General features: G+C 40.6%; 1 protein-coding gene across 3 annotated transcripts in view; it reads right to left on the bottom strand.

Annotated features, from left to right (window-relative positions):
• The window catches only part of LOC134510710 (uncharacterized), a 164,041-nt gene that overhangs the window by 69,423 nt on the left and 69,373 nt on the right, over positions 1-25,245 (bottom strand). For all 3 annotated transcript variants that reach the window (XM_063323962.1, XM_063323961.1, XM_063323963.1), the window contains exons 11-14: positions 15,554-15,817; positions 14,124-14,262; positions 9,350-9,511; positions 1,315-1,403 (exon numbers count right to left, since the gene is read on the bottom strand). In XM_063323962.1, the coding sequence (XP_063180032.1) occupies positions 1,315-1,403; positions 9,350-9,511; positions 14,124-14,262; positions 15,554-15,817 (654 nt within the window). The remainder of the gene's footprint in view (positions 1-1,314; positions 1,404-9,349; positions 9,512-14,123; positions 14,263-15,553; positions 15,818-25,245) is intronic.

Genomic DNA, 25,245 nt, shown 5'->3' with positions numbered 1-25,245 from the left:
AAACCAGGTCACTTTAATGTGGCTTTGAGAGCCACCCACAACTGAGGTTCCTATAAGAGCGTGGCACTTTGAACAAAGACGATGTGCTATTATGGGATTGTAGGAAATGAATTTCACTCTGCCACTCCCATGGGTTGGGTTGCTTTGCCCATTACACCCACTCCATCAGTCCTTCAATCAGTCCTCCTATAGATATAAGGCTACACACACGCATGTACACATCAGTCTGCAGCTATGTTTATAGCCCTGGTTTCTCCAAGTTATCCTTCCCTCCCTAAAGAAATAAATCACTTGAAAACTCAGTCATTTAAAATGGAGGGAATTTCCAGTTGGCCAATCTGGTTTATCTTATAGATGTTTATATCTATATAAATGGATCATTATATATATCTATATAAGTGGATCATCACACTACTAAAGTCAAAGTTGTGATAATAAATTCCCAGCTATTGAGTATTTCTGCCACAGTACATGCACAGGTATCAACACATAGTACACAAGTTTGTGAGTACTCTGAGTACCATGACGACTTCTTTCCATGGGCAATTAAAAGCATCAAAAATGTTTCAGAGTACATCTAGAACAGGGTGAGACAAATTGCCATGAATATTCACATTTGCAGTTATAGTCCACTGCAGCCATGCTGATCTAAGGAGGGAAGTGGAGCAACACTTACAGAGAAAAATTGCATCTTTCATTGGAAAATATCTAATTTAGAACAGATAACGACAGAGTCGTCTTTGTGTCTTAGTTCTCAGGATTTACATTAAATTGGAAAGTTCCAGTGGTCTCTTACCCAGAAAGCGTTGCCATGATGCATGTGTAATTTCATGGTAACTTGTACTGATGACACAATATTTGTTCACAAATGAATTATGTCCTTGAACAAGATACTACAAATAAGGATCCTAAAAGTAGGGGTAGGGATCTTCTGCACAAGGACGTGAAAGCTTAAAAGTTATAGATGCATAGGAAATCTATCTTGTGTTTAAACGTTACTGAAATATCATCTTGCAGTGCAGTCTTGATCAAGTTGCTATCGTCTGATTACTGGATGGCCTTTCCTACTATTCTTTTGAAATTCCTTTACTGGAGGGATTAGCTCCCTACAGATCTATGCAGGAGAGGGCAATATTCCTGGCCATGCGAAGCCTTATGTTCGCTATAGCAAAATTCACAGTGACAGATTAAAGAAACCCAACAACAATGACAAAAGCAAGCCCACAAATCATTCCTAAATGGCACAGGTAGAAGCTCCAATGGCTTCACTGTGGGCTTTAAGGGAGATGGTGACATTCGGACCAAGGCCACTACCTTGTGATGTCCTTCTTGGTCTTCCTTAGGCCAAAACAAGCTGCAGTGCTCGTCTGCACTGCCAGGGCAATCTTGGTAAAAATCAGCCTCTATAAGAAAAAAAAAAAAAAAAAAATTATTTTTATATCAGTGCATAAGACAAAGCTCTGGAAAGGAAGGACTTGGGTTTTGTTCCCTCTTCCACCAAGACCCTATCCTGCAGGACTCCAGGCAATTTTTTTCCCCTCTGTCCTAGTTATAAATAGGTTGTTAGTTCTCTCCTACCTTCTACCTTCCAGAAGTGTTAGGATGATAAATGCAGACAAAACTTCAGGTACTGTATTGCTGGAAATAAAAACTGTATAGATACAAAGCACGGGGGAAAAACAGAAATAAAGAAATAACAGACTCAAGAAGAACAACAGTGAAGGGTATTTTAAACACCTCACAATGTGTTCTTCAGAAAAGAGAAAGAAGTTCATTTTCTTGTACAGGTGCATCGAGAATGAGGCACAGGTACTCGTGTGTTCTAAGCAATATTTACTCAAGTAGTGTCCCTCAAACTCCTGAAAAGCAGTGACCTGTGAACAAAAAATGTACTCCCACATCATAGAAAGCAGTGGTACAATGGAAATTAAGGTCTGTATTACACTTCTTAACGTACAGCACATGGAGGATAAGCCAAAAATATACTTAGTGATTATTTCACCTTTTTTTTTTTTTTTCAGTTACTTCCACTTCCCCTCAGTAAAAGACAGTCAAGTGTACTTAAAATCACTGCTACAGGCAGGATCTGCTCTTAGGTGTTATAGTTGTAAGTATACAATATGTACATATACGATGTTATGGCTTTGAGCTTGGGCGTTCGTGTATATACCTATGGATATCTTTCTATTTCTTGCTTCGTATATATTTACACACACGTATAGGTGTATATATGCTGAGCACTCATAGTGGATGGGGTATTTACAGGTATTTACGCCATCTGGGAAGGCAGAAAGAAGAGATCTACTGAAACCAGTGAAACTGCATAAAATACAGCTGCTAGGTCTGTCGCGTGAGTGCACACATGCAGTATAAACAGTTCAAATCGTCTCCGCATATTCCACACGTGTGATACATGTATGAACCCATAAACACACATTAACATATAAACATACCTTTGTAAAGATGGTTACTGTGGTTTTCTTTGTTGTTCAATTTATTTATTTTTTAATTTTGGCTCACTGAAACGGGTTTCCAAATAGCTTTGCTGAAATAATGAAGGCTTTGACAATGTTTTTGGAGATGAATAAAGCAGTAATTACCTTGGCCAAAAAAACAGCGCAATAAAAAGAATAAAGAAAACAATAATATTCTACATTTAAGAAATGAGAGGGTGAAGGAACTCAAGTTTGTTATTTAATCATGACGTGCTCTTCTTGTATTTTATTTGTAAGGCTCCGAATGCTCTTTTCTTTCTATACCAGTAAGCTCATTACTTTAATTCCTTATAGAGTTCTCTGAACAATTTTTGCTAAGTAAAAACACAATGTAATTCTTCAATGGCTGTAACAATAAGAAGCTGCTCAAATTAAAGATCAATAAAAAGTACAGAAAAAATCTGTATGAAAATAAATAAATAAAGGCGAAGATGGCAAATGCTTGCAATTAGACAGGATGAAAAATCTAAAAAGAAATTAAATTTAGTTGTAATACATTTCCCATTCTTTTCTTCATGAAAATTACTACTGAAGTGGTTTTTTTTCTGTAATTTAAATGTTAAGCTGCCAGATGTGTGTCTCATGCTTGAAGAGTTGAAGCTTTGCATTATTTAGCATATTAAGATTCACAGAATTTAAAAAAGGGCTCCTTTATTGCCTGGAGGTTCTAATTAAGTAAACCTTAGCCTGGTACATTTAAAACTTGCAATACAAGAGATTTTGCTTCCTTTTTTTTCTCTGCAGCCAAGTCTCATCAATATAATAAATATGGAAAATACTTAAGATGATATAATTTTTCTTTGGCTTGAGGAATTAAACCTATCTATTATTTTAAGAAGTTTTTAATAGAGGCCAGCAATCAGAAAGACATTTAAAGACTCCAGTCTACTTTTTAATCATAGGAGTTGCTCTTAGTTAGTGGGGGGAAACGTGGCTTATAAAACTGAGCTATGTAGAAATTGCTTCTTCCACTTGCACAAAACAAAGCAGTTCTGAGAAAGAAACAAGAATCACACAGTTCTTTATTATTAAATTGCATTTTATTTTTTTATAACTTGTTATAATTGACCACAGAAAAGTAATAAAGCATTAATTAGCTGCGCTATCAGCAATTTATTCATTGAAGGAGTTCGGATAGCTGCATCAAAAACTGTAATGACACAGAAATTCCTTTGACCTACAGTACCCATAAATCATACCTTAAATACAGTTATTTTTGCCATTTTAGAAAATGTCAAAGGTGTCAACTTTGTCCAGATATAGCACTTAGCAGTGACTATTTTAGTAAATTGACTCAAAATACATTTTGTTCCCTGACAGGAAAACATAATACCATTCATGATAAAAATGAACAATTTGAGGAGGAGAAAACAGCACCAAGAAAGAATGATCAAAGACAGGTATCATAGCTACGATAACGGTACAATGGCAGGTGTAAACTCTCTGTTAATAGGTTTATCTGGAAGTCAACAAACATATGCATAAGACCAGGAAAATATGATTACACCAGGGCCTGGAAAAGACAATAAAATTCTTAATTCAATGCTATAAATCTGGGATCAGGTATTAATAAGAAGTCCAGCAGGATAGTTTTAATGCTGTATGTTTGTATAAGACAAATAGGAAAAAAGGGGTGGCATTTTTCCCCACCACTGTGGAATGGGCATGATAACAGTAATGCCTGGATTTGGGAAAGTATAGCAAAATGAAGTTTGTTTCCAGACCCTGACCAAGCTGAGTGCAGTCTTATTTCCTGGTGATATTAAGTCCCAACAGTTTAGATGCTACACAGCTCATGTCTGATATGGGGTACAAAGAAAGTATCACCTGTACCAAAGTCCCTGAGTTCAGCTGGGACCTACATTTTTAAAACAGGATGGAAAGAGGCTGGAAACTACAATGTTAGTGCTACTCCGTTACCTTTCTCAGTATCAGCCTTCTTGGGGCAATAGGTCAGAATAGTAGCATGACCTTTAATAATGGAGGGTGTCTTACTGCTTCTTAACCCTTGTAGAGTATAACGTAACCTTTTTTGTCCCCTACATTCAGTCTGGAAGTTATCCTCCTTGGTTATGTCTTCTATAACAAGCATTGTGGTGCAACAGGAGTGGATCTGTAGAATGATACCAGCAATTTGGAAGACACCACTGAACACTGGGGACCCAACTTTATGTTGAAGAATCATAGAATCATAGAATTGCCTAGGTTGGAAGGGACCTTTCAGGTCATCTAGTCCAACCATCACCCTAACTCTGACAAAAGCCATCACTAAACCATTTCTCTAAGCACTATGTCTACCCATCTTTTAAATGCCTCCAGGGGTGGTGCCTCAACCACTTCCCTGGGCAGACTGTTCCAATGTTTGATAACCCTTTCAGTGTAAAAAATTTTCCTGACATCCAGTCTAAACCTCCCCTGGCACAACTTGAGGTCATTTCCTCTTGCCCTATCACCTGTTACTTGTGAAAAGAGACCGACCCCCGCGTCTCTACAACCTCCTTTCAGGTAGTTGCAGAGAGCGATAAAGTCTCCCCTCAGCCTCCTTTTCTCCAGGCTAAACAACCCCAGCTCCCTCAGCTGCTCCTCATAAGACTTGTTCTCCAGACCCTTCACCAGCTTTGTTGCCTTTCTCTGGACCTGCTCCAGCACCTCAGTGTCTTCTGGTCCTGTGAACTGATGGTCCATTAATACTTGATACACACAAAGGTGCATCCTGTTGCTTAGCTTTACCCTAAAGGAGTCCAGTGCTTGTCCTCCGAGATCACTCAGCAATGCGAACCAGACAGCAGCAACTGGTGCTGGGCATTCACTTCAAAAGTGCCCTAAAAACCTAAAGGCTAATGTAGATACACCCTTTGTGACCTGGGATTAGAGAGGGACAGGAAACAGATTCTCTGTGATGTGAAACTTTCAGAGGTTGCATATAGAGCTGATACTGTGAAACTTTGATGTAGAATCATAGAATTGACTAGGTTAGAAGGGACCTTTAAGATCATTGGCTCCAACCGTTAACCCAGCGCTGCCAAGTCCACCACTAAAACATGTCCCTAAGCACCATGTCTACCCATCTTTTAAATACCTCTAGGGATGGTGATTCAACTACTTCCCTGGGCAGCCTGTTCCAATGCTTGATAACCCTTTCTGTGAAGAAATTTTTTCTAATATCCATCCTAAACCTCCCTTGGTGCAAGTTGAAGCCATTTGCTCTTGTCCTATGGCTTGTTACTTGGGAGAAGAGTCAACCCCTACCTCACTATAACCTCCTTTCAGGTAGATGGAAAGAGCATGTTCGGGGGAGGGGGGGAGGGGAAAGAGAAATTTTAAAACATTTTTTTAATATGGCCAAAAAGAAACAGCACAGCTAGGAAATTACTTTTTATTGGTTTGGTGGGAAATACTTCTGACTTGTATGGAGGCAAAGTAGAGAAGGATGAAGTGCACTCCCTTCTGATGGTTGCAACCTCCCCTTCAGTCAGGGGGAAAGGATTTTAGAGTGGGACAGCACACCCAGGAGCAGGGCAGCAGACAAAGAAATCACCAGATTAATTACATTACAGCAGGGAAACAGAAAATAACAAGAAAATCCTATCTGGACTCCCTCCCTAGTAGTACCCCAGCGGCTGGGAAATCAAACATGTTGTAAGAGTCGGAAAAGAGTTTGGACTATCTGGATTGCACAGCTGTAAACGGGAGCTGAATTTGATCCTATCTGCAAGAATCAACCGAATCCATTATACAGCCCTGCTCAGAGGAGGAGAAGGCCAGCAGAGAAAGAGAAGTTTCAGTTATCTGAGGCTCTACCTGTAGAAAAAATGAAGGGCAAGTAATCTTCATTTTAAAACATCACTTTGTTCTCTTTAAAGTGGCACCCATGAGGAACTACCAATGAGAATAGCCTTGGGTTTTTTGGTTTAGGTAATTATTTTTGCATCTGCATACAACTGTTTTGTAGAAGCAAACAGCGTGTCAGAAGGAGAACCTTGTTGCAGTATAATGAGAAATATTGCAAGGAAGGCTCACCAGTTTTCACGAAATGGTTTCAGAAGTGGCTGTGAGCATAAATATAATCCTCTCAACCAAACCATTTCTCACCTACACGAGCATGTTTTAACAAATGAAAAACTTTCTCTCCAAAGGTAATAATAAACTTAGAATGAAGCTGTCTCTGTTTGGTATTTTGATATGCAAGGGACATCTTAATATGTTCTGAATAAATTTCTGAGTGTTATCTGCTAGTGTATTAACACCTTGATTAGCCTGATGCCCTCTTTGCTTAGGTGTTATTCTGAAGCTTTGTTCAGACAGGAATGTTTTTTGGTGTCACAAAAGGACACAATTCACTCCCAATATTTTTCCACAAATACAGAGAGACTTTCGAATAGAAGACCATAAATGTGATCAATATTTAATCTTCAATTTAATATTCAGTTTATTTCAGAAGACAGACATTGAGCAAAAGAATCCTTCTGAGCTAGTATGTTTGAAAAATCAGGGACTAAAAATTCTTCCTGGGTGTGCCATAAGGTGATAGAGCAGAGGGTTGAAGGAACAATAGAAGTGGTGTCAAACCCCAAAAATGAGCAGAATGCAAGCTGCTTGAAACACGCTAACTAACAATATTTATGAGAAATATTTTATATGTTTCCAGAGTTTTTACTGTAGTATGTGCCTAACTGGGGGCTTTGAAAAAGAAATCAGGCTTCATATGAGAGGAAGTAGATGCCTGCTGGGATAAGCATTGGTGGGGAGGAAAACGCAGGCACTGTTGAAGCTCCAAATTAAACATCAGTTAAAGTATAAATCCTAGTTTTTACATGGTTCTGCAGAAATTCTCCAGGGATTTTAAAATGAAGCTTTTTTCCCTTCCTAGTTGTCAGTGCAGATACTGAGTTTAGTGGTTACATTACTGACCATGTTCCAACACAGAAAATCTGTACTTTAGTGACGTGCCTTTTGAAACCAAGGTTTTGCATTAAATTAACAGGTAATTGATTTAGCAAGTACAAGAAATTGAGCTCATCAAGAAAAACTTCTGTCATCTTGTGAATAAAGATAAGCAAAAACATTTTTCACCTAATTTGAATCCATCGATGCCTTTGGAGATCTGCTTGTAATTCTGGTAGACTCCCTATTATACAAGATCTGTTTTTAAAATCCTCAGTAGATGACAGTATTATCTTTTTTGAGTATACTGATTTAGATCCTCTGATGAAGCAAATCAATGTCCTGTGAATCTAACCTTGCTTTGATAAAATCTGTAGTAATTCAGTACCTTTCAAAATCAGGCCATTTCTCTAACTGCATTGTTTCAGGGTATTTGTAAGAGACTCTCTCGAATTGAAAACGTGGTCTCTAAAATGCTTTGTTTGGCATTGGATCTCTGCTGAACTTCACATAACTAACTTGAATAAAAAATCAACATGGTAGTTTTAGACCTAGATAAGCATTAGTGATGGGGGTAGGAGGAAGAAGGGACAAGGAATAGCTGTCTACCTGCACAACTAATCACTGGTGTCTGAGACGTACGTTGTTCTAAAGGTGGAAACATCCAGATATTGGCATGTTAGTTGGCTTCAAATCATCATCCAAAATTCTACCGCATAATTCTGGGGAGCCCACAGACTGGAAGACAACTACAAACTACTGTTTACACAGATAACAGGTATCTATCAGACCTCAGGTAGCTACCCCTTACCCAATATTTTTCAGTTCGATGTCTAAACGTGACCTGTTATAGCATCCTGGTACAGAAGGAGAGTCACTCTTTCCCTTCAAAAGGAGGGATTAATTTATTTTCACTTACGCTTTCAGCTCTCTCTATGCACCAAGGCCATGAGAGTCGTACTTTCCCTAAGTGAAAGCTGACCCTCGCCTTGTTTGTGGTAGGTGGGAGAGTCACGACCACTGCGGATGACTGTAGATCTCAGGTTGTCTCCCAATGCCCTCTCCACTAGTTCAGCTACTCAATCTACCTATTTATCCTAATCATCTGTACTGTCACCAGGAGGGATGGCTGGCACCCAGGGCATCTACGTGCCCATGAAAGCATGGGCATGAAAGGGAGCATGGGCAGCGGCATTTTCTGTGCCTGCGCAGCCATTTTCCTATCATGGGACAGAGAGCACAATTCACTATCCAGGTCATTAAGTGGGGATGGCTGTCTATAACCTTGATACCATCAGAGCCCTGTCCTGTGATAAATATGCCCCTGGCTAGTTTAGAATAGGACCAAAGGGTTGTGTTGCTCAGTTTTCAGACATGTGTGTTTTGCCTGGGATTAAAAAAAAAAAAAAAAAAAAAAACAAACCAAAACTGAAACAGTGCAAATTGCAAGGCTTTGCCTTCAAAAGAAACCCCACATCGCAAAAGCAAATGCTACCTGATGTTAATACAGACAGACACTCTTATGCAATTTAGCTCAGCACAATTAACAAAGGATATTGCTATTAACATGCTGCAGGAAGACAAAATACTTCTCAAGCACCTAACAGCAACATGTTGTGATCCGTGGATATAAATGACCAAATAAAATGAAAGGATGTAAAAATGTCACAGAAACACCAGCTGTAATCTAATGTTGTCAGTGCACTCCACACACACCTTGTAATTACTAACACATTTGGCCTACTAATACTTTTTAGACGGAGGACCCCACCACTTCTGCACCTTTTTCGCCTAAGCTGCTTTTGATCCTTCACAATTGATTTAAACTCTTCCATCGCTTCCTTTGCCTAGTGAAATAATGATGAGATGCTATCGCAGAGCGAGGGGAAAGGGAGATGGGGGTATTTACACACATGCCAAGCAGATCTATTTGCAAACTTTTGCTAAATTAACGCAATAAAAGTCCTAACCTGCTGGAAGCATTTTGAGCTCCTCTCTTTTTCTCCCAGCTTCTTCTGACACACACGTTTCTCCTCCTTTCGCGGCATTAAACTGCTTTTCCACTTCCTTTATAACAGTGGGAATACTTCCCTTGTGGGTGTCAGGATCTTTTGGGGAGGTCAGGGGTTGCCCTGCAGAGGAAATGACAAGCTGTGAAATGTAAAAGAACAATTCCTTCCACATGTTTCCTTGCTATAGGAGCAGTAAGGGGTTGTCGGCTAGCATCACGATGGGATGGGCCAGGCCTTTTCCTAGCGGTCCTGTCAAAACTAATTTACAATTGAAGACCTGCGCAACTGTTTAAAGCTTTACAACTCCGGCAAGTTTCAAGGACTGCTGAAGCCAAGTGGTACAAAACCAACCTTATTTTTAACAGGCAGGCAGGAGGAAGACAGACCAAAAAATGCTCTGAATTGTACAGTAACCAGATAAATTGTATACCTGAAAATTATCCTTCTATGTAACGTTTATTTCCGTTATAAACTCATAGTTTAGGAACAGAAAAAATCTCAGCTGCTCTAACCTGTCTTTTGGTTGATGTATGTGGCACATGAGCCACATGCCCTGCTGTTAGACTGCAAGCCTTGCGGGGGGGGGGGGGGGGTGGGCGGGAATAAAATTTAGGAAAAAAAATGAGCTATTTGTTCATTGTGAGAAAATAAGTGTCCTTAAAACCACACTCAAATAGCTGAGTTGCCTTTTTCTTTACACTCCCAAAAGTATGGTGGAGCAGGGGGGAATGAGGGACAAGCAAACTTTCTGGAAAGAAAATGTTACAGGCACATAGAAAATCTGCAGGTAGGTGTTGAGTCCAAAGACAGCTATGGTGCTAGGAGTCTTCCTACGTGATAAATCTACCTGGCAAAGCAGTAGCAACAAACACCTCTGCTAGCCCAGACACTGGGAGCAGTGTACCCATGCTAACACAACAGTGTATCCAGGCTAATATAGCCTGCATCACAGCTCTACTACAGCAAGACCATCCTGCTGCTGGGACCAAACCAGCCTGGCTACCTTCAAACACTCTCCTTGAAAATCTCGGCTAATAACACCTCTCCTACAGCACAGCCAGGCTAAGCAAAACTCACGTCTTGATTTCACACTGTGGTGCTTGGCTTAACTTCTGCTTAAAAAGATGCACGATTAGTCATGACTATTTTTAGGTACAGGCAGTGATTTTTGCTGTTATTTGACAAAAAACTCCACACAACTTGGCAGTTAAAAAAAAAAAAAAATTATTGTTTCAGTATCTTAATCCTCCTCAGCCACTCTTCCATCTTCTCCCTTCTAAGCACCTTTTTTAGGTCTTGAGCGCACATTATTATATCCTAGGACAGTGCTGACCATAACTTCAGGACTTCAAACTAGCCAATATTAAAGAGGCGTGAGTAAACCACTAGAATCAAAAAGGTTTTCCTTTTGGTTCTACAAACTACAGAGACTAAAATTATCCCTGGTTTTCTACTTACCTATTTTATTTGATCACCATTTCTGATGGGCACAAATAGACGTTTCCCTGTCAAGTCAGAGGAACAGCACAGATAGAAGAGCAAGCATTTGGAAGAATGTTCCCAACAAGTGCAGGGTGACACTTCCCAAATGAGCCTGAGTCTGACCTAAAAGTCTTTGAATCGGAGAACAAATATACGAGTGCTGTACAGCTACTTTACTGAGGATGAAAGACTTTCAAAAAAAGACTCTTGCCCTGACATTTTGCACATGTGAATCCCCTCATCTATGGACACTAAAGTCAAAGCGGACATTTGCTGTGGATTTCACAGTGAGAAAGAGTGCTCTCTTGAAGAACTTGTATATTTAGTATTTTATATGGAGATTCACATTTCTGAAGTCTTATGCATTTAGAAGACTGGGCTACTTAGATCCAAGTCTATCAAGGCAACGTTTCTGGTAGTTGCATCAAATTTTCCTACCTATGCTACTTCTATTAGAGTTCTTACCACTTCCCACACAACAACAGCTAATGAATTCCACCGAGAAATTGTCATTTATTTATTGACAGGGACTGTTGATCCCTTAATGGGGCAACAGATCAACAACAGAGAATTTTCTTAAAAAAACCAAAGAGGGGTGGTGGTGAAAGCAGAAGCTGTATTCTTCCACAAACCTCTCAGGGAATACCACTTCAAAAGAGTGGAGAGAAGACATGGTTTGGACTGAGAGACACACTAGATCTGATAATGTACATCTGTGACCTACAAAGGAGGTAGAATGAGAGGTATTATGTTGCATTCCCCTGCATTGAACTCTGGAATCGAGATCCTGTGCAGCAGGGAAGAGCCATACCCAGCCCAACACGGAGCTGTGGTTTACAAGAATAATGTAGGCTGGAGTTAATGGAAATAATGTGAAGGCTCTGTCTTGAACTTCTAAAATCGAGACAAATTTGAAGTGAAGGTTAAAACACCATCTCCTAACCTGCTCTATTTTGCTTATATGTTGCAGCACCACATATGGTATCGATATGTAAGATCACTCACTATTTAGACTACTGCAGGAGAGCGAGTTACAGAGCACCAGTCTTCATTTAGACTGTTCTTGCTTTCTCTGGTTTGTGTCTCAACCTTAATGTCACTTTAACAGAGCTTTTTTTTTCCCCCTGCTTTTGGTGGTTTAACAGATATAATATAGTATTTATAGAGCATATCAATGTGCGACAGCTTGCCACAGATCATAAACACATTTTTCTGTTGGAAATGTTGAAGTCGTGATTTTCACCACGTGATCTCCAGTTCCCTAAGGTTTGCTCCTTTAATTGTAAATAGCCAGAAAGTCATCAAGCTAGCGTTTAATAAACTTTTAATTTGAAATGGATTACCACATGTTGTGTTTGTTTACCCATTATTAAATCTCTTAGCAACATATCACCAACAGAAACAGCATACTGTAGCACTGCATAGATACATTAAAAAACAAACCCATGGGGGATATTAGCAGCTAATAATATCTTTAAAGAAGGCTCCAAGAAAAATAAATAAATATAAACAATATCAAAAATTACTCCTAGAAATTTTGTTAGTGCAAATCTGTTTGGTATGGAAATTGCAGATCTTCCATGATCAGCTTATCGGCGTATTTCAGAGGTCTGCACGCAAAATACGACATACCCTAATGCTCTTTCTCAGTTCTTATAAATACATCTTTTCTGGACTTCTCAAACTGAGTACCATGAGTTTTTCTATGTGTTTCCAGAAGCGTGACCTATTCAGTTGCAGCCTCTGTGTCTATGTGTGCATCTGTGTGCATGTGAAAACCGATGGTAGGACCAAACAAGGGTAAGGACAACTTTGATTTCTTAAGAGCTTGCCTATAACTCTTCACTGTTGAGAAAAATTGGCTGCAACTCCACCTTTTGGATCTACTGTTCATGGTTTTGTGCTACACCTAGAAGCACCTTAGCAGATATGTAGAAGAAATATGGCAACAAAACAGACATTACTCCTCAGTACAATGTATGTTTGCATCTCCATGCTTCTGGTGTCAGAGTGATTATATAAAAGCCTTTTGATCATGGTGCAGTTGCTGTTTAGCCTAGAAGTGTCACAGGGCAAACCTCATTTTCTGTATCTCTTAAACCATCACTTACTCTCTGAAAAATACTTCTACTGGCCTCTTTTCGTGTTACGCTTCCAACTTAAGCTGCCCATTCGCCACGCTAAATGATTATTGCTTATCTGCTCTCTTTCTTCCCTTCCAATATCCTCCTCTTTCTCCTTCCGTGTCTTCTACTGTGCATCACTGCTGCTGTTCCCAGTGCTCAAGGAACCTCTGTCCTGAAGAACCTCTGTTTCAGATCTGCACATAATATTAACACAGACACTATGACCTGTGCGATGGCTGCATCCTTCAGTTCATTAAACAAGAAGGAATATAGGAACGTCTGTATACCAAAAAAAAAGGATTCTTTTTGTCCATGACAGTCAGATCCCACATGCTGAAAAAGAAAAACCAATGGCAGTGTCCCGACATTTTTCTCACTCCTGGATTTCTAACAGAAGAGGAGAAATTTCTGAGTCCACTGCAACACAGGCAAGTATGTCTTCAACATAGCTACATCAGGAGACTCAGAGGCCAGGGAAGATCATAGAATCATAGAATGGTTTGCGCTGGAAGGATCTTTAAAGATCTTCTAGTTCCAAAATGCTCAGTCTAAGAGTAACATTCAGTGATTTTTTGAGAAAGATTCTGGGGAGTTCTGCCGCACATAAGCAAATGATAATTTGTCTTTCCTACAGGTTACCACTTGACTGAATCTTGGTAGAATTTCACAGGAATAGCATAAGGCATGCCTCTAATACCAGAACTATCTCCCTGCCAAATCTGAAGTCCCTATTCTAGCCCAGGGAGGTGCTAGAGTTCTTCCAGAAATAATTAGACACAAAAAGTATCTTTTTTTTTCATTTCTTCCTGTAAGCTTGGTGTCATAAACAGCTGAACTGTTATTGCTGTGACTTTCCAAGCAGTATTCAGCCTCAAGCAGAAGCCAGCACGGAAAGTTTCATCCTCAGCAATGAGGCTGGTTTAAATTGCTCACAACTGAAAACAAAGTTAAGCAATATTAATAAAAAGAATCATAGTATTCCTGCTGTAACACATGTTGGACCAATATCTGAATGAGGAAAATCTAGGTTAACAAGAAGAATAATGACTAGCCAACACTGAAATGAAACTATGGATTGCTCCAATGAGAGCCTGAATATAAATATGAAAAATTGAATCCATCACCTTGTAGTCCAGACTGTTCAACATTCTCTGAGACACCATTCTTTTCAGCAATGCTTGAATACATGAGAAGTTCAGGTGGGAGATGAAGGTACATATCACTCTTATTTTGCTTATCTGAATCCTGTGGTAGTTTAATTATCTGTTAAGAAAAAAAAAATACATGAACATAAGCAGTTCAGTATTTCAACAAAGCCAGAATGTACCTGTTTGTACACTATTTGTGAACCCTAGAAGTCCGAGATGTTGCTACGAGGATTTTAGGAAGTTCTTGTTTCTCTGTACTCTGTTTACTACAATTTTCTCTCATATCAATTTCTTATGTACATCTTCCCCATGCTTACAGACTAAAGAAGACATCCCAGTAAATGGGGGGTCATTCACAATCCAAATTCAGAATCATCAGGGGAAATATAGATTCCCCGGATCATTAAATCATCTCAGTTTATACATTGAGTTGAAAGACTAATTTTGCAGCTTTGGGGTCTTCCCTTCCACTCCCCCCCATTTCAACTAATTTTGAATCTTCTTTGGTTTTTTTACAATGGTTCTACTAATGTTGTTCCTGACATTCTTTTTCCTAGCATATCTTAGGTATATTTTTTGGTATAAATTCTTATATATCTATGTGGTTCTGAAGTTATTTTCACTTTCTTCAACTCTTGGTAAACCCAAAAAAGAAAATTGCCTGAAACCCAACACTACAAGGAAATGAGCAACTACACTTTCTATTAAGTAAATTCACATGTTAAAATTAATATGCTTTCAGGATTCATTTCTTCCGTTAAGTGTTTTTTCCTGAGACAGACATGACTATAAAAGAGGTATAAGTTTGAGATCTTGTTAGGATTCTGAATGAGGGAATGTATCTCAGTTACAATATCGCCCTTAATTCCTAAGTGCAGAAACCAAGCTTCCACTGAAGGGGAGTTCTTAATTCAAGCCCATTTTCACCAAAGACATACACAAAATGTCACATCTGAATTACGTCCAAAAGCTATTCACTGTAAGGTTTCTGGCACAACAGAGCCTTGCTCACTAGCTGCAGAATCCCAGACATACAAATGCAACAATATCATAAACAACGTGATTTTATTTTGTAGCCATGTGAAAGCACCTCTGAAATTCACTAAAACTGTGGAGGAAATTAACATGTACTGGTGGCAGGCTCAAACTCAGAATTTCAACTTTTGATCTAATTTTCTAGATGCAATTACTCAGCACCCCAGACAATATTTTGATGTTTGAAATAGCACTAAAATTTGGTAGTGAAAAACATGTTAATTTCAGGTAAAAGTTGGAGACACATGTGATTTTCATTTTCTTTATATGCCTACTGAGTAGGCTGATAAACCATTTTTTGGAAAGATGGTATTGATTTTAAGGCAGACAGAAGGAAAGTGGAGCAGGCTAATTTTTTTTTAAATACAAACCTGAAAGTAGAGATTGCATAACCAATGATCCAAGTCTTGTGAAATAAAATTTTCAATTTTTTTGAATCGGTCAACTTTAGAGTCGTAGTGGCCTCTAAGGAAGGGACATTTAAATTTTCCCTCCAAAGCATTAAAATTGTTGTCACACAAGGGAAAAGCTCCCCATCCCACTTCTCGATCAACCCAAGTATGGGTCCCCCGAAGAAGGAAGAGTTCAAAGAGGAGGACCATGCCTGGCTTCACAGCTTTTCTAGGTGGTAGAACCTAGCAAAGGAGGAAAAGAGAAGATTTATTAGTTATAAAAACATCACAAGGGAACCAGCTTTCTTTTATCATATAAAGCTCTACAAACTTCATACCTTTGAACCAATTTTGCACACTAAAGCAATTAACAACTCTGCTCTTTCCACCAAATAATGCATTTGAACAATTTTCCACTCTGACAAAAAATGCTGTGCTTTTTTTCCATGCTAATTTTGTGATTTCTTTTTTCCTTTGGCTTTCTGAAGGTGTTTCATTTTCTGCCTTTTTTACCAGTGGTGGAATAACATTGCTACAAGAAAACTTTAAGGCAGAGTAACAAACCAGCTTGGGAATCTGAGATGTCCCTGTGAGGTTTACCGAGATTCACCACTGGGTTCTTCTTGCAGCAACTTTGGAGAGTTCATCCAAATACCCAGTGAGATCACTTGCGGGCTTGCTCCTCATTGAGTCCTAAACTCTTCTCCACCCAGTTCTGGGAATGATATTGGTACAGAAGAGCCTTCCTCCTTCAAATTAAAGCAGGAAAACTCTTCTTGCAAACTATATGAACCTCAGGGTATGGTCAAAAAGGACTTTGAGGTAGTAAACTGTCAGGATACCAAAGGCTGGCAAATACTGTTCACACTTTTCATAAGATAGCTCGAGATATTATTCTGAGCAGCTCGGGCTGTGGAAGGGTTACCAATGCCTTAGGGCCCTGGAGCAATTGTGTTCCCATGGCAAAGACTTGAAAATTGGGGATGAAGAAACACCCCGAAGTAATGAATTTACGTAAATCCCTCTGTAAGGCTTGCTGTGCGAAGCAATTCAAAAAGTCATGGAGAAGAGGGTAGAGAAGGGAGCAGGGCAAAGACAAAGAAATATGGTCCTATGCCACAAATGTAACTGATTTCTTTAATTAGCGTGGGAGTCCTCTTGAACAGCTCTAACACATTGGAAAGGGCAAATAAAACAAAACCCACAGAAAAGCTAGAACATGGAAGGTAACTGCCATCATACCCTGGCTAACAGCTCTGAAGGGTAGTCACCTGGGGACAAAGGGAGCAAGTATGTCAGCGGTGACTCTCACACAGCAAAACATCTTCTTTGTCACTGCTCCTAGACATTCTCCTGGATTATAGAGAACTGGGACTGCCTAATCTCTTAAATAAACTATCTCGGATGCTTCTCCAATAGAGACATTGTTCTGTTATTTGAATGTTTTCCGCCTTCTGTTGTTCCCATTTCAGTCCTCAAAGTTCATAGCAGCAAATGCCTTGGTACATTTGCCTTGCAGAGACTCCTGCTCAACCTTACCTCGCCTTTCAGACAAGGTAGAGAAAGAGGAGCCTTTTCTCCTCTTGTCCCTGTGAATTGGCACGTACTCGTAGAAGGCCACAATACTGAAGGGTATCCTCTGACTCTGAGTGTCCTGTAGGATATACCCTCGGCACTTTTTGTAACTCAGAAAGAGACTTCCAAATAGGACACATCCAGCCAAACTGATCACCCACTATTAAAAGCCTAAAATGCCAAAGTCTTCTTAAATTAGCAGGGATTTCCTCAACCAGACAACATTCTGCAGCTGACAACCAGCCACAAATCTTTACTGCTTCAAGTATTTCTGCACATAAGTACACACCCCAACGCAGCTGTTTCTTGACTGGTATTTGTAAATATAAGCATTGCTTTTCTATACTCCTGATTGAAGAGCAGGCAAGATAATAAGCACAACTCAGGTACAGCCAAGCTTTTTCTCTCTCTTTTTCTGAAGTAGCTAAGGGATTTGCCCATACCAGTAACCGCTATGTTAGGAGATGAGACATGTTCATAGTTGTGCTGCATTCTGTAATTTTTTTTGAAGAGGTGAATGTAAATTATTGTTTTAATAATATGCCTTCCTGTTTCAAGTTATATATTGTGATTAGATAATGGCAAGAGAGAGGAAGTCATTTGAGGAAATCTTTTAAAACTATAAATATTGTCATTATTATGTAGGTGTACTTTATATTAATTATGTAAATATATTCTAAGACTTAGTGTAGGCTTAAAATGAAACAGAAGCATCTGTTGAAAAATGCCATAACCCTGTGGCAGCTGCTATTAAACCATTAACAGTATCAGGTTTCATTTAAACCAGATTTACCATTTTCTATAACAGCCCGTGGGAAAGCTAAAAACATTAGGCACAAATTACTGACAAAAGAGATCCTTAATCAAGCCATACATTTCATTTGGCTAGCTGGGTGCTAGATAGTAACCTCTGTGCTACAAATTAAAGGTGGTGGTTACAAGGCTATGATCAAAGACAATTACCTGCATTATTGAACAATCCCAAAGCATAAGCAGCTGAAATCACTGTCGTATCACAACATCCCTTTTGGTTTCTCCCTTGTTTCCCAGACTTACTCTTTTCTTGAGAAAAACTTCACAGTACGCTCTTCTGCCAGCCTGCCTACAGACAGTAGTCAAGCAGTTGGTGTGAGGGTAATTTTGACTATTAAAAATTCGTTTCTTCGTTTCCTTCTCACAGTTATTCTTCATTTGCTACAAGCTCCTGTACTGGACCTGGATTGCAAACTCACTCTTTAGGACTGGAAGCATCCCTTTCCTTATAGTTACAGGAGCTGGATGTTTAAGCTGTGCCATGATCCAAAATCATAATGACGAAACACATAATAAGAAAAAGAAGGATTTTGTCACACACGTGTGTGTTACAAAGCCTGAGGCTGTGAGATTTATTCTGTGAGTCCTCACACGTGAACACTGGGTGTCTGACCCAGGTAGGACAGCGTCACACATTTCAGCATACATGGTCAAATAAAACATACCTACCAAGTAAGAAATTTCTTTCTGTTGAATCCATAGAAAAATCCCAGCCAATTTTCTGCCTGTTACTCTATGCCGGTGTGCCAAGCATTCACGCAGGCGCCTGTGGGCTTTCATTTCCATCCTGACGGCTGCGGGAGCATGATTTATACAGGGGAACTGCTGTTTAGGAAGGGACAGCCAGGCTGAAGCAGGAGACTGTCAAAAAAGAGGCAGGTCCCCTCAACAGCCCCACGCTAAACCTATTCCCATCGCCACAGTGAATGCGCTTCTACGTCACAGCCCACTGTCCCGCAGCCGCAGGGTCAGACAGCCCTGGGAGGGAGCTTGGTGTTGTGCCACCTGCCCTTCATTAGCCTCCTCCTAGGTGGCGAGCCCGAGAGCAGGGATTTGGGGCACAGCCAGCACCACCCATAGGCATAGATACACAAAGGCCTTTAAGCATGCAGCTCCGATTGAAATCTGTGGTCCTTGAGCATCTGTGTGCCTCTGTGCGCTTGGGCCATCATGGTCAGGTACAGGGCAGGGAACAGCTCAGGTGGTTAGAGAAGGAGGGGAATCAGTAATTGCTCGCTCTTGTCAGAGACCCAGGGCCCTGGGAGGAGACAGGAAGGGGTCCTTTCTGGAGCTGTGGGAGAAGATGCATCTGCAGAGACCACTGCCTGGCTCGAGGCAGTGCCTGGGATGGGCAAGGCACAGGCAGCTCAAACTGACCAGTTTGTTTTGATGGACTGCTTTTTTTTGAAGAAAAAAAAAAAAAAAAAAAAAAGCAGCTACATTTTCCTTCCCTGCTGGTGGCAACCTCTTTTGAGGCACCATTCGGTAAGTTAGTCCACAAGCTTGACCAACACTGTTGATGCTCAAAGAGAGCACACTACATAAATACAGGTTTCTGAGTTTTAATGGGTCTACTCTCTAACACCTTAGCTCCCTGTTTCTCCGTGCTCGGCTAAAATTTCCATTGAGGTCGGTGAGGTATATAGCCTTTTACAGTGCTATGAAAGCATCCAGCGCCCACTTTTTACTGGTGTAATTTCTTTTGCAAAGAGAGATGCGGCAGCGAATAAATAATGCTTGTGCGTGCCTGCACAGGCACAAGTAATTCTTCTTAGTCTGCAGTTAACAGTGTTGCATTTAATTGAATTAAATCATAGTGAACTAAAATTATCTCTTGCCACTATTTCTGAATTCAACTGTTTTATATCAGTTTTATTGTAATATATCTTACTTCCCCATATGCCACCATAATTTCAGCAACAAAATCATTTACTCTAGAGAGAGAATGAATTCTATTTGAATATTTCAATAAACAGATCCAGTGTGAGGACTGGGGGGGTTTTGTCTGACTTACTCTTGGGCTTTAACCTTGTCAGGAAAGAAAGAAGCCTCTTCTTCTCTCCTCTGCACCTTCACCTTCAAATGCTTTCAATTTAGGAGAAAAAGGGCAAAAATTACCTAATTCACATAACACAAAAATTTGACCACTAAACACGTACAACTCAGATTAAAGTGAATTAAAAGATGCAAAGGCAATTCAATGTTTTCTTATTATATAGAAGAATCTTGCAAAAGACCATATAAATTAACAGCTCATCATTTCTGCTTATGAAAACTGTGGCAAATGAACCTTACTGGTGTAAAACATGAGTAGAAAAACACTTAAATAGGAAGCAGTTTCCATCAAACTATTTCATTAACAAATAAAAAATTACTTCGCTATGTAAAATGAATAGTGCTGGAGATGAGGCTGTTATTGCCAAAATAAGGCGGAGCTTTCACAGCCAGATTCCAAGCCTTCCCCATTAACGTGCAAGGCTAGCATACAGACAGAGGGAAGGGCATTCCTGGGAAGTGTTTATGTAACTTTGAAATTTATAAAAGGCCAGAGGGGAGGGAATAGAAACACGGGCCAAGGTAAAAATAAAATATCATGTTATTAGGGTTTTCCAAAAGTCCTATCTATCATCAGAATGTCCTGGAGTAGCTGGAAACTGCAACAGGTATCTGAATACAAAATAACACACAAATCAAAGGAGGACTGTGCACTGCACCATCATTCATTTTCCCATATATATACTTTTTCTTTTTTTTTTTTCCCTATTTTCTGAAAAAGAGAACAGACATTTCAGGCCTGACTTCGGTCAAACGACTCCCTGACTCCTCTCCCTGCAGCTTGCAGATCTCCTCAAACCTTTACGCAGTACCACCATCTTTCCTGTGACCCAGTATCCCAACTTGCCTGACTGGGGGGGATTATGGACCAGAAGCACTTGCGATGCAGCACATGAGCTTGGGATCGCGGATGAGCCGTATGGAGCTCAGGGCAGCGGTATCTGTAATTGGGCTGTTTATTCCCCACTCTCAGCATCGCGGCAGTGGCAGCCAGCAGGATTTCTCCTGATACACTGTGCCAAAGCACCCTGGTGCCCTCCCAGAGCCACATCCAGTGCCCCGATGGAAACATCTCCTGCCCTCTCCTGTGCTACCAGAGCAGCAACGGTTCCCCCGCCGCCTCCCTTTCCTCTAGGAGAGATAACTCAGGGGGCAGTTAACTCCGGCAGCATCACACGCGGCACGACTACCTTACACCAGAGGACCAGAATCTGGCCTTTTATCTTCCCAAATACAGGGGAATAATGTTTGCATTCTGTGAGCTTTAGCCTCTGCATCTGTTGCTAATTGTCCTGGCACATCTGCTGCTAATTCTTTTCTGTTCTTTGACCAGCAGGGAGTAGTAATGTATGGTACAGCCAGCGCTAGCCTCCCCGAGCATTTCTGGTGATATACCGCTGGCCTGGGTGAATTCTGACCTCATCTTGCAAGGGAAGAAATCATCTTTGTAACAGGAAGGCAGGAACCCGGGTTCCTTCTCCTGAAACTCCCGTCTCATTTATTCCTGAGACGGATTCCAGCACGGTCAGAGCATGAGTTTCCTGGGATAACATAGGCCACCGACATGAAACAGCAGAGTTTATTTCTTTTGTGTCGAGGCGACACGTACTTCGCTCAAAAACCACTCGGAGCCAAAGAGTCTCAGGAAGACGTGGCTCGTTGGGCACACAGGGCTGAGTCACACAGCAGCGCTGCTCTGCCTGCCCCGGGCTCCGGTGCGGGAGCAGCCAGCTTTCCTCTCCCTTTTGCTCCACGAGCTGCTCCATCTCAGGTCTCTTTCCTGATGCTGTTCTGGATTCCTCATCACGCCTCATGTAGAGCAGCATCCCCTTCCTCCTTCAGCTTCAGTCCAGCGTGGGACGCAGCGAGGCTCCCTTCACCAGGGAAGCTGTGCCAATGTGGAATTGACACTCCTGCAGTATTTTCCAGGTGGTCCAGACCTTCGTTGGGCTCTGCTCTCTTTCCAGGGGCTCAGCTAACACCCCTCCAGCAAAGAAACAGTGAGACCGACTCCTGATAACAAATCCCCTTTTCCTTGTGTGCTCTGCTTGAAAACTTTATGTATAAAACAGGATCACTTTTTTCTTCTTTCGTGGCATAAAGTACTCTTCCCATTTCCACAGCGCAGCTTTGCAACTCACCTGCTCATCCCGAGTTCACAGATAACTATATAAAACATGAAAACCTTCAAAACCAGATGTTTTAAGAAAAATAAGTGTCTTCTGAGGGTGTTTTGCTGGCTCCCACGACTTGAAGATAAGGACCAAAACACAGCTTAAGCCCCTTTTCACAGTTCCAGGCTGTCAGCTCTGGTGAGTCGTGGAATTGCTCCATTTTTCCACTCAGAGCGTTTAATGTTAAGGCGGGCATTTATGCTGTTCTTGGTGTCCTCTCTTGTCCGGAGTTTACTTGGAGCTAAGGATACAAGCAGGTGCTGCTGTATTCTGCCTTCCCACTGATCTGCCCCAGATAATATATGACTTTTGTACAACTGTTGTATCCTACGGCTCACGTCAAGCTCTCTTACAGTTATAATTTCCCATTAGGTAGGGAATAGGCCATGGAGTGGTCCAAAATAAAGGCCTGTCCCTAGACACTCCTGATCTTTAACATATGCTTGCGAGATTTTCTAATGAAGACCACATACCTTACCCTAGGTAGATATGATGCACTGTAACATAGGCCACATTTCCGTGGTCTTTGGGCAGTGTGGTTGGTCTAAGCTGAAGGAGCACGCATGGCACAGTCAGCAGGTGTTTCCAAGAACTCCTTCACTGCAGAACAATGACCAGAAGTGTGAAAAGCAACTCCAACTAATTACCAAAAACAAAACCTGGGATAAGTAGTAACCTTTTGCATACGTAAATCAATTGCATAATGCTAAATATGGTAGATGCAATGCAGTCTAATATAAAATGGCTTTGCAATGTCAGCACACCAGACTTAATGAGTACTTTCAAGTCTTCACACAGTGCTGGAAACAGCTTTCCACATTGGGAAAGTCCATCTTTGGGCAGTGAAGGTCTCCAGAGAAAGCACCTGAAGGCAGCTCATGGATGGAACAGGATCTGTGCACTGCACAGTGGCACAGGAGTTCCTCGCGACCCTTTCTGCTGGCTGTACCAGAAAGAAGAAAGGACTCAGGGCCATTTGGGGAGAAGAGGACTACTGAAGGGCTGGCAGTCAGCCCGAGCAGCGTGGGTCCCTCGTCTCCGTGCTGTGAGCAGCACCCAGTCCCAGGGCTGCCGGCAGCACGCCGCAGGGACCTGTCCCCAGGACGGCACGGGGGCGGGACACAGCTGGAACAGGCTCCCTCTGAAAACATGCCTTTTGAGGAGCTCAAAAAGATGTTTAGCGAATATCAATCGAAGACCAAAACCCCAAACAGACTCAGATAAACAAAACAGAAGTAGTAATAAGCGTGTGTTCCCGCTGTGTGAAAAAAAAGTCAAACCTGCAGTCTTCAAATAAATACAAGCACCCGTCTAAGCTTAGTTCTTGCCTTTACCAACAGGTTCACGTAGCACCTTATCATCCCAACTACAAATAATTGCATCCAGGGAAAATTTAAGTGGCTCTCATTTTGAAAGTCCTCTGGCACTGCCAAGCATTATTACTTTCTATCTTTTTTCATAGTGTATCAAACTCTTATGTTATGTCCTATAAAGTGTCCTAGAGCTAAATGTTCTTCATCTGTGCCAGCATTTTGCTCAAGAATAAAATAACGGGGGCGGGGGAAGTTTGTGCTCTACTTTTCCTAATGATACGTTGTTTTGTAATTACCAAAAGCATCACAGTCCTTAGACAGCTGCTGACATACAGAAAATAAGGTCCTCAAAACTGTTTGTTTCATCATATTTTAAGAATTAATACCTTAGGTCATGTTAATCAGTTTCTGATATATGTAGTTTTCAAAATGCACTTCAGGGAAGAAAATGTTGGAAATGACTAATAACAACAAAGATATGAACTTTATCTGTTATACATCTAACTCTGAATGTGAACATTACCAAACTACTTTGCCATCTTAAGTATTTAGGAGGCCTTAAATAAAAAATAAATCCACCTCATTCAGTGAAATAGAACATCCTCTTTTTCCAAGCAAAAGAGTTCGAATTTATTAATTTTGTAGCTATATTTTAAAATGAGTGTCAGCCCCTGCTAGATGACTGCATGATAAGTGTCCTGAAACTTCAGAAAAAGGCACTAAATTTTTCACAGCATTTGTGTTTCATTTTCAGTGTAATAAAAATATGGTGCCCTTTTAATAATGAATAATAGATCTCCTGGTATGATTTACATGCGTGGATTAAATGTCATGTTTGAAAAGTTGCTGTTTTATTCATATTGAATTTCCCTCAAGTAAAACAAAATGGTATCCAGCTACTGTTATAATATCGCTAGTACCTTGCCACACTGATACATAAATATTAACCGGTTGATATACTCCTTAAAAAGCTACAGATCTGTGAGCTGTTCTGTCAGTAACTGTGGCTTTATATGCGTATGAACTGATTTAGTGCTATCCTGAGTTCCAGGTACATTGGGGAAAATGCGTAGCGCCAGTGCAGACATACTTCTGGAGCTCACTTTTTTTCTTGCTGAAGTGCCGATTTTGGAAGGCTGGCACAGAATAAGGGCCGATGCTGAACAGGTGCAGCAGGACTGGGGTTAAAAAGCAACTTGGGGAGCCTGACACTGACACGATTGTCCCTGCTTCTCCTCAGCAGCACTGGACTGACGTCCCGGGTGACTGGACGGCCTAATGAACGTTTTTTAAATGTCACTTGCAGTCCATCTCGTTGGCTTACACTGCTCTTCGCAATAGCTGAAAATTTCCTATCTGAACTTTCCCTACTGAACAAAAACTCGCTTCCCAACAGGCAATATTTTTTCTGGAAATGTGTTCCAGAAATGTTTAAAATTTATTGCAAATACTTCAAACAGAAACATCTTCCTTAAAGGTCCCTTCTCTTAGTAGGTGAATCTTGCGATGTGCAACAAAATATTTTGGCCCTAATAATTGAAATTATAGCTAAAAACATTTTTCTTAAAAGAAGAGAAGCATTTTAGCCACACTCCAATTTTTATTCCATTGAAGCCACTAACTACTTTGACTCTGAAAACAGAGGATTTCTTCTTTTTATGGTAATTGTTTCATACAACTATTTTAACATTTACTGAACTAACTTATGACAAGCTGACTAAAAAAAAAAGAAAAACCACCA

This window comes from Chroicocephalus ridibundus, chromosome 2, assembly GCF_963924245.1.
Source record: "Chroicocephalus ridibundus chromosome 2, bChrRid1.1, whole genome shotgun sequence".
In the NCBI taxonomy this organism is placed as follows: domain Eukaryota; kingdom Metazoa; phylum Chordata; class Aves; order Charadriiformes; family Laridae; genus Chroicocephalus; species Chroicocephalus ridibundus.
Note: the sequence above shows the minus strand (reverse complement) of the source record. Positions and strands in the feature narration are given on the sequence as shown.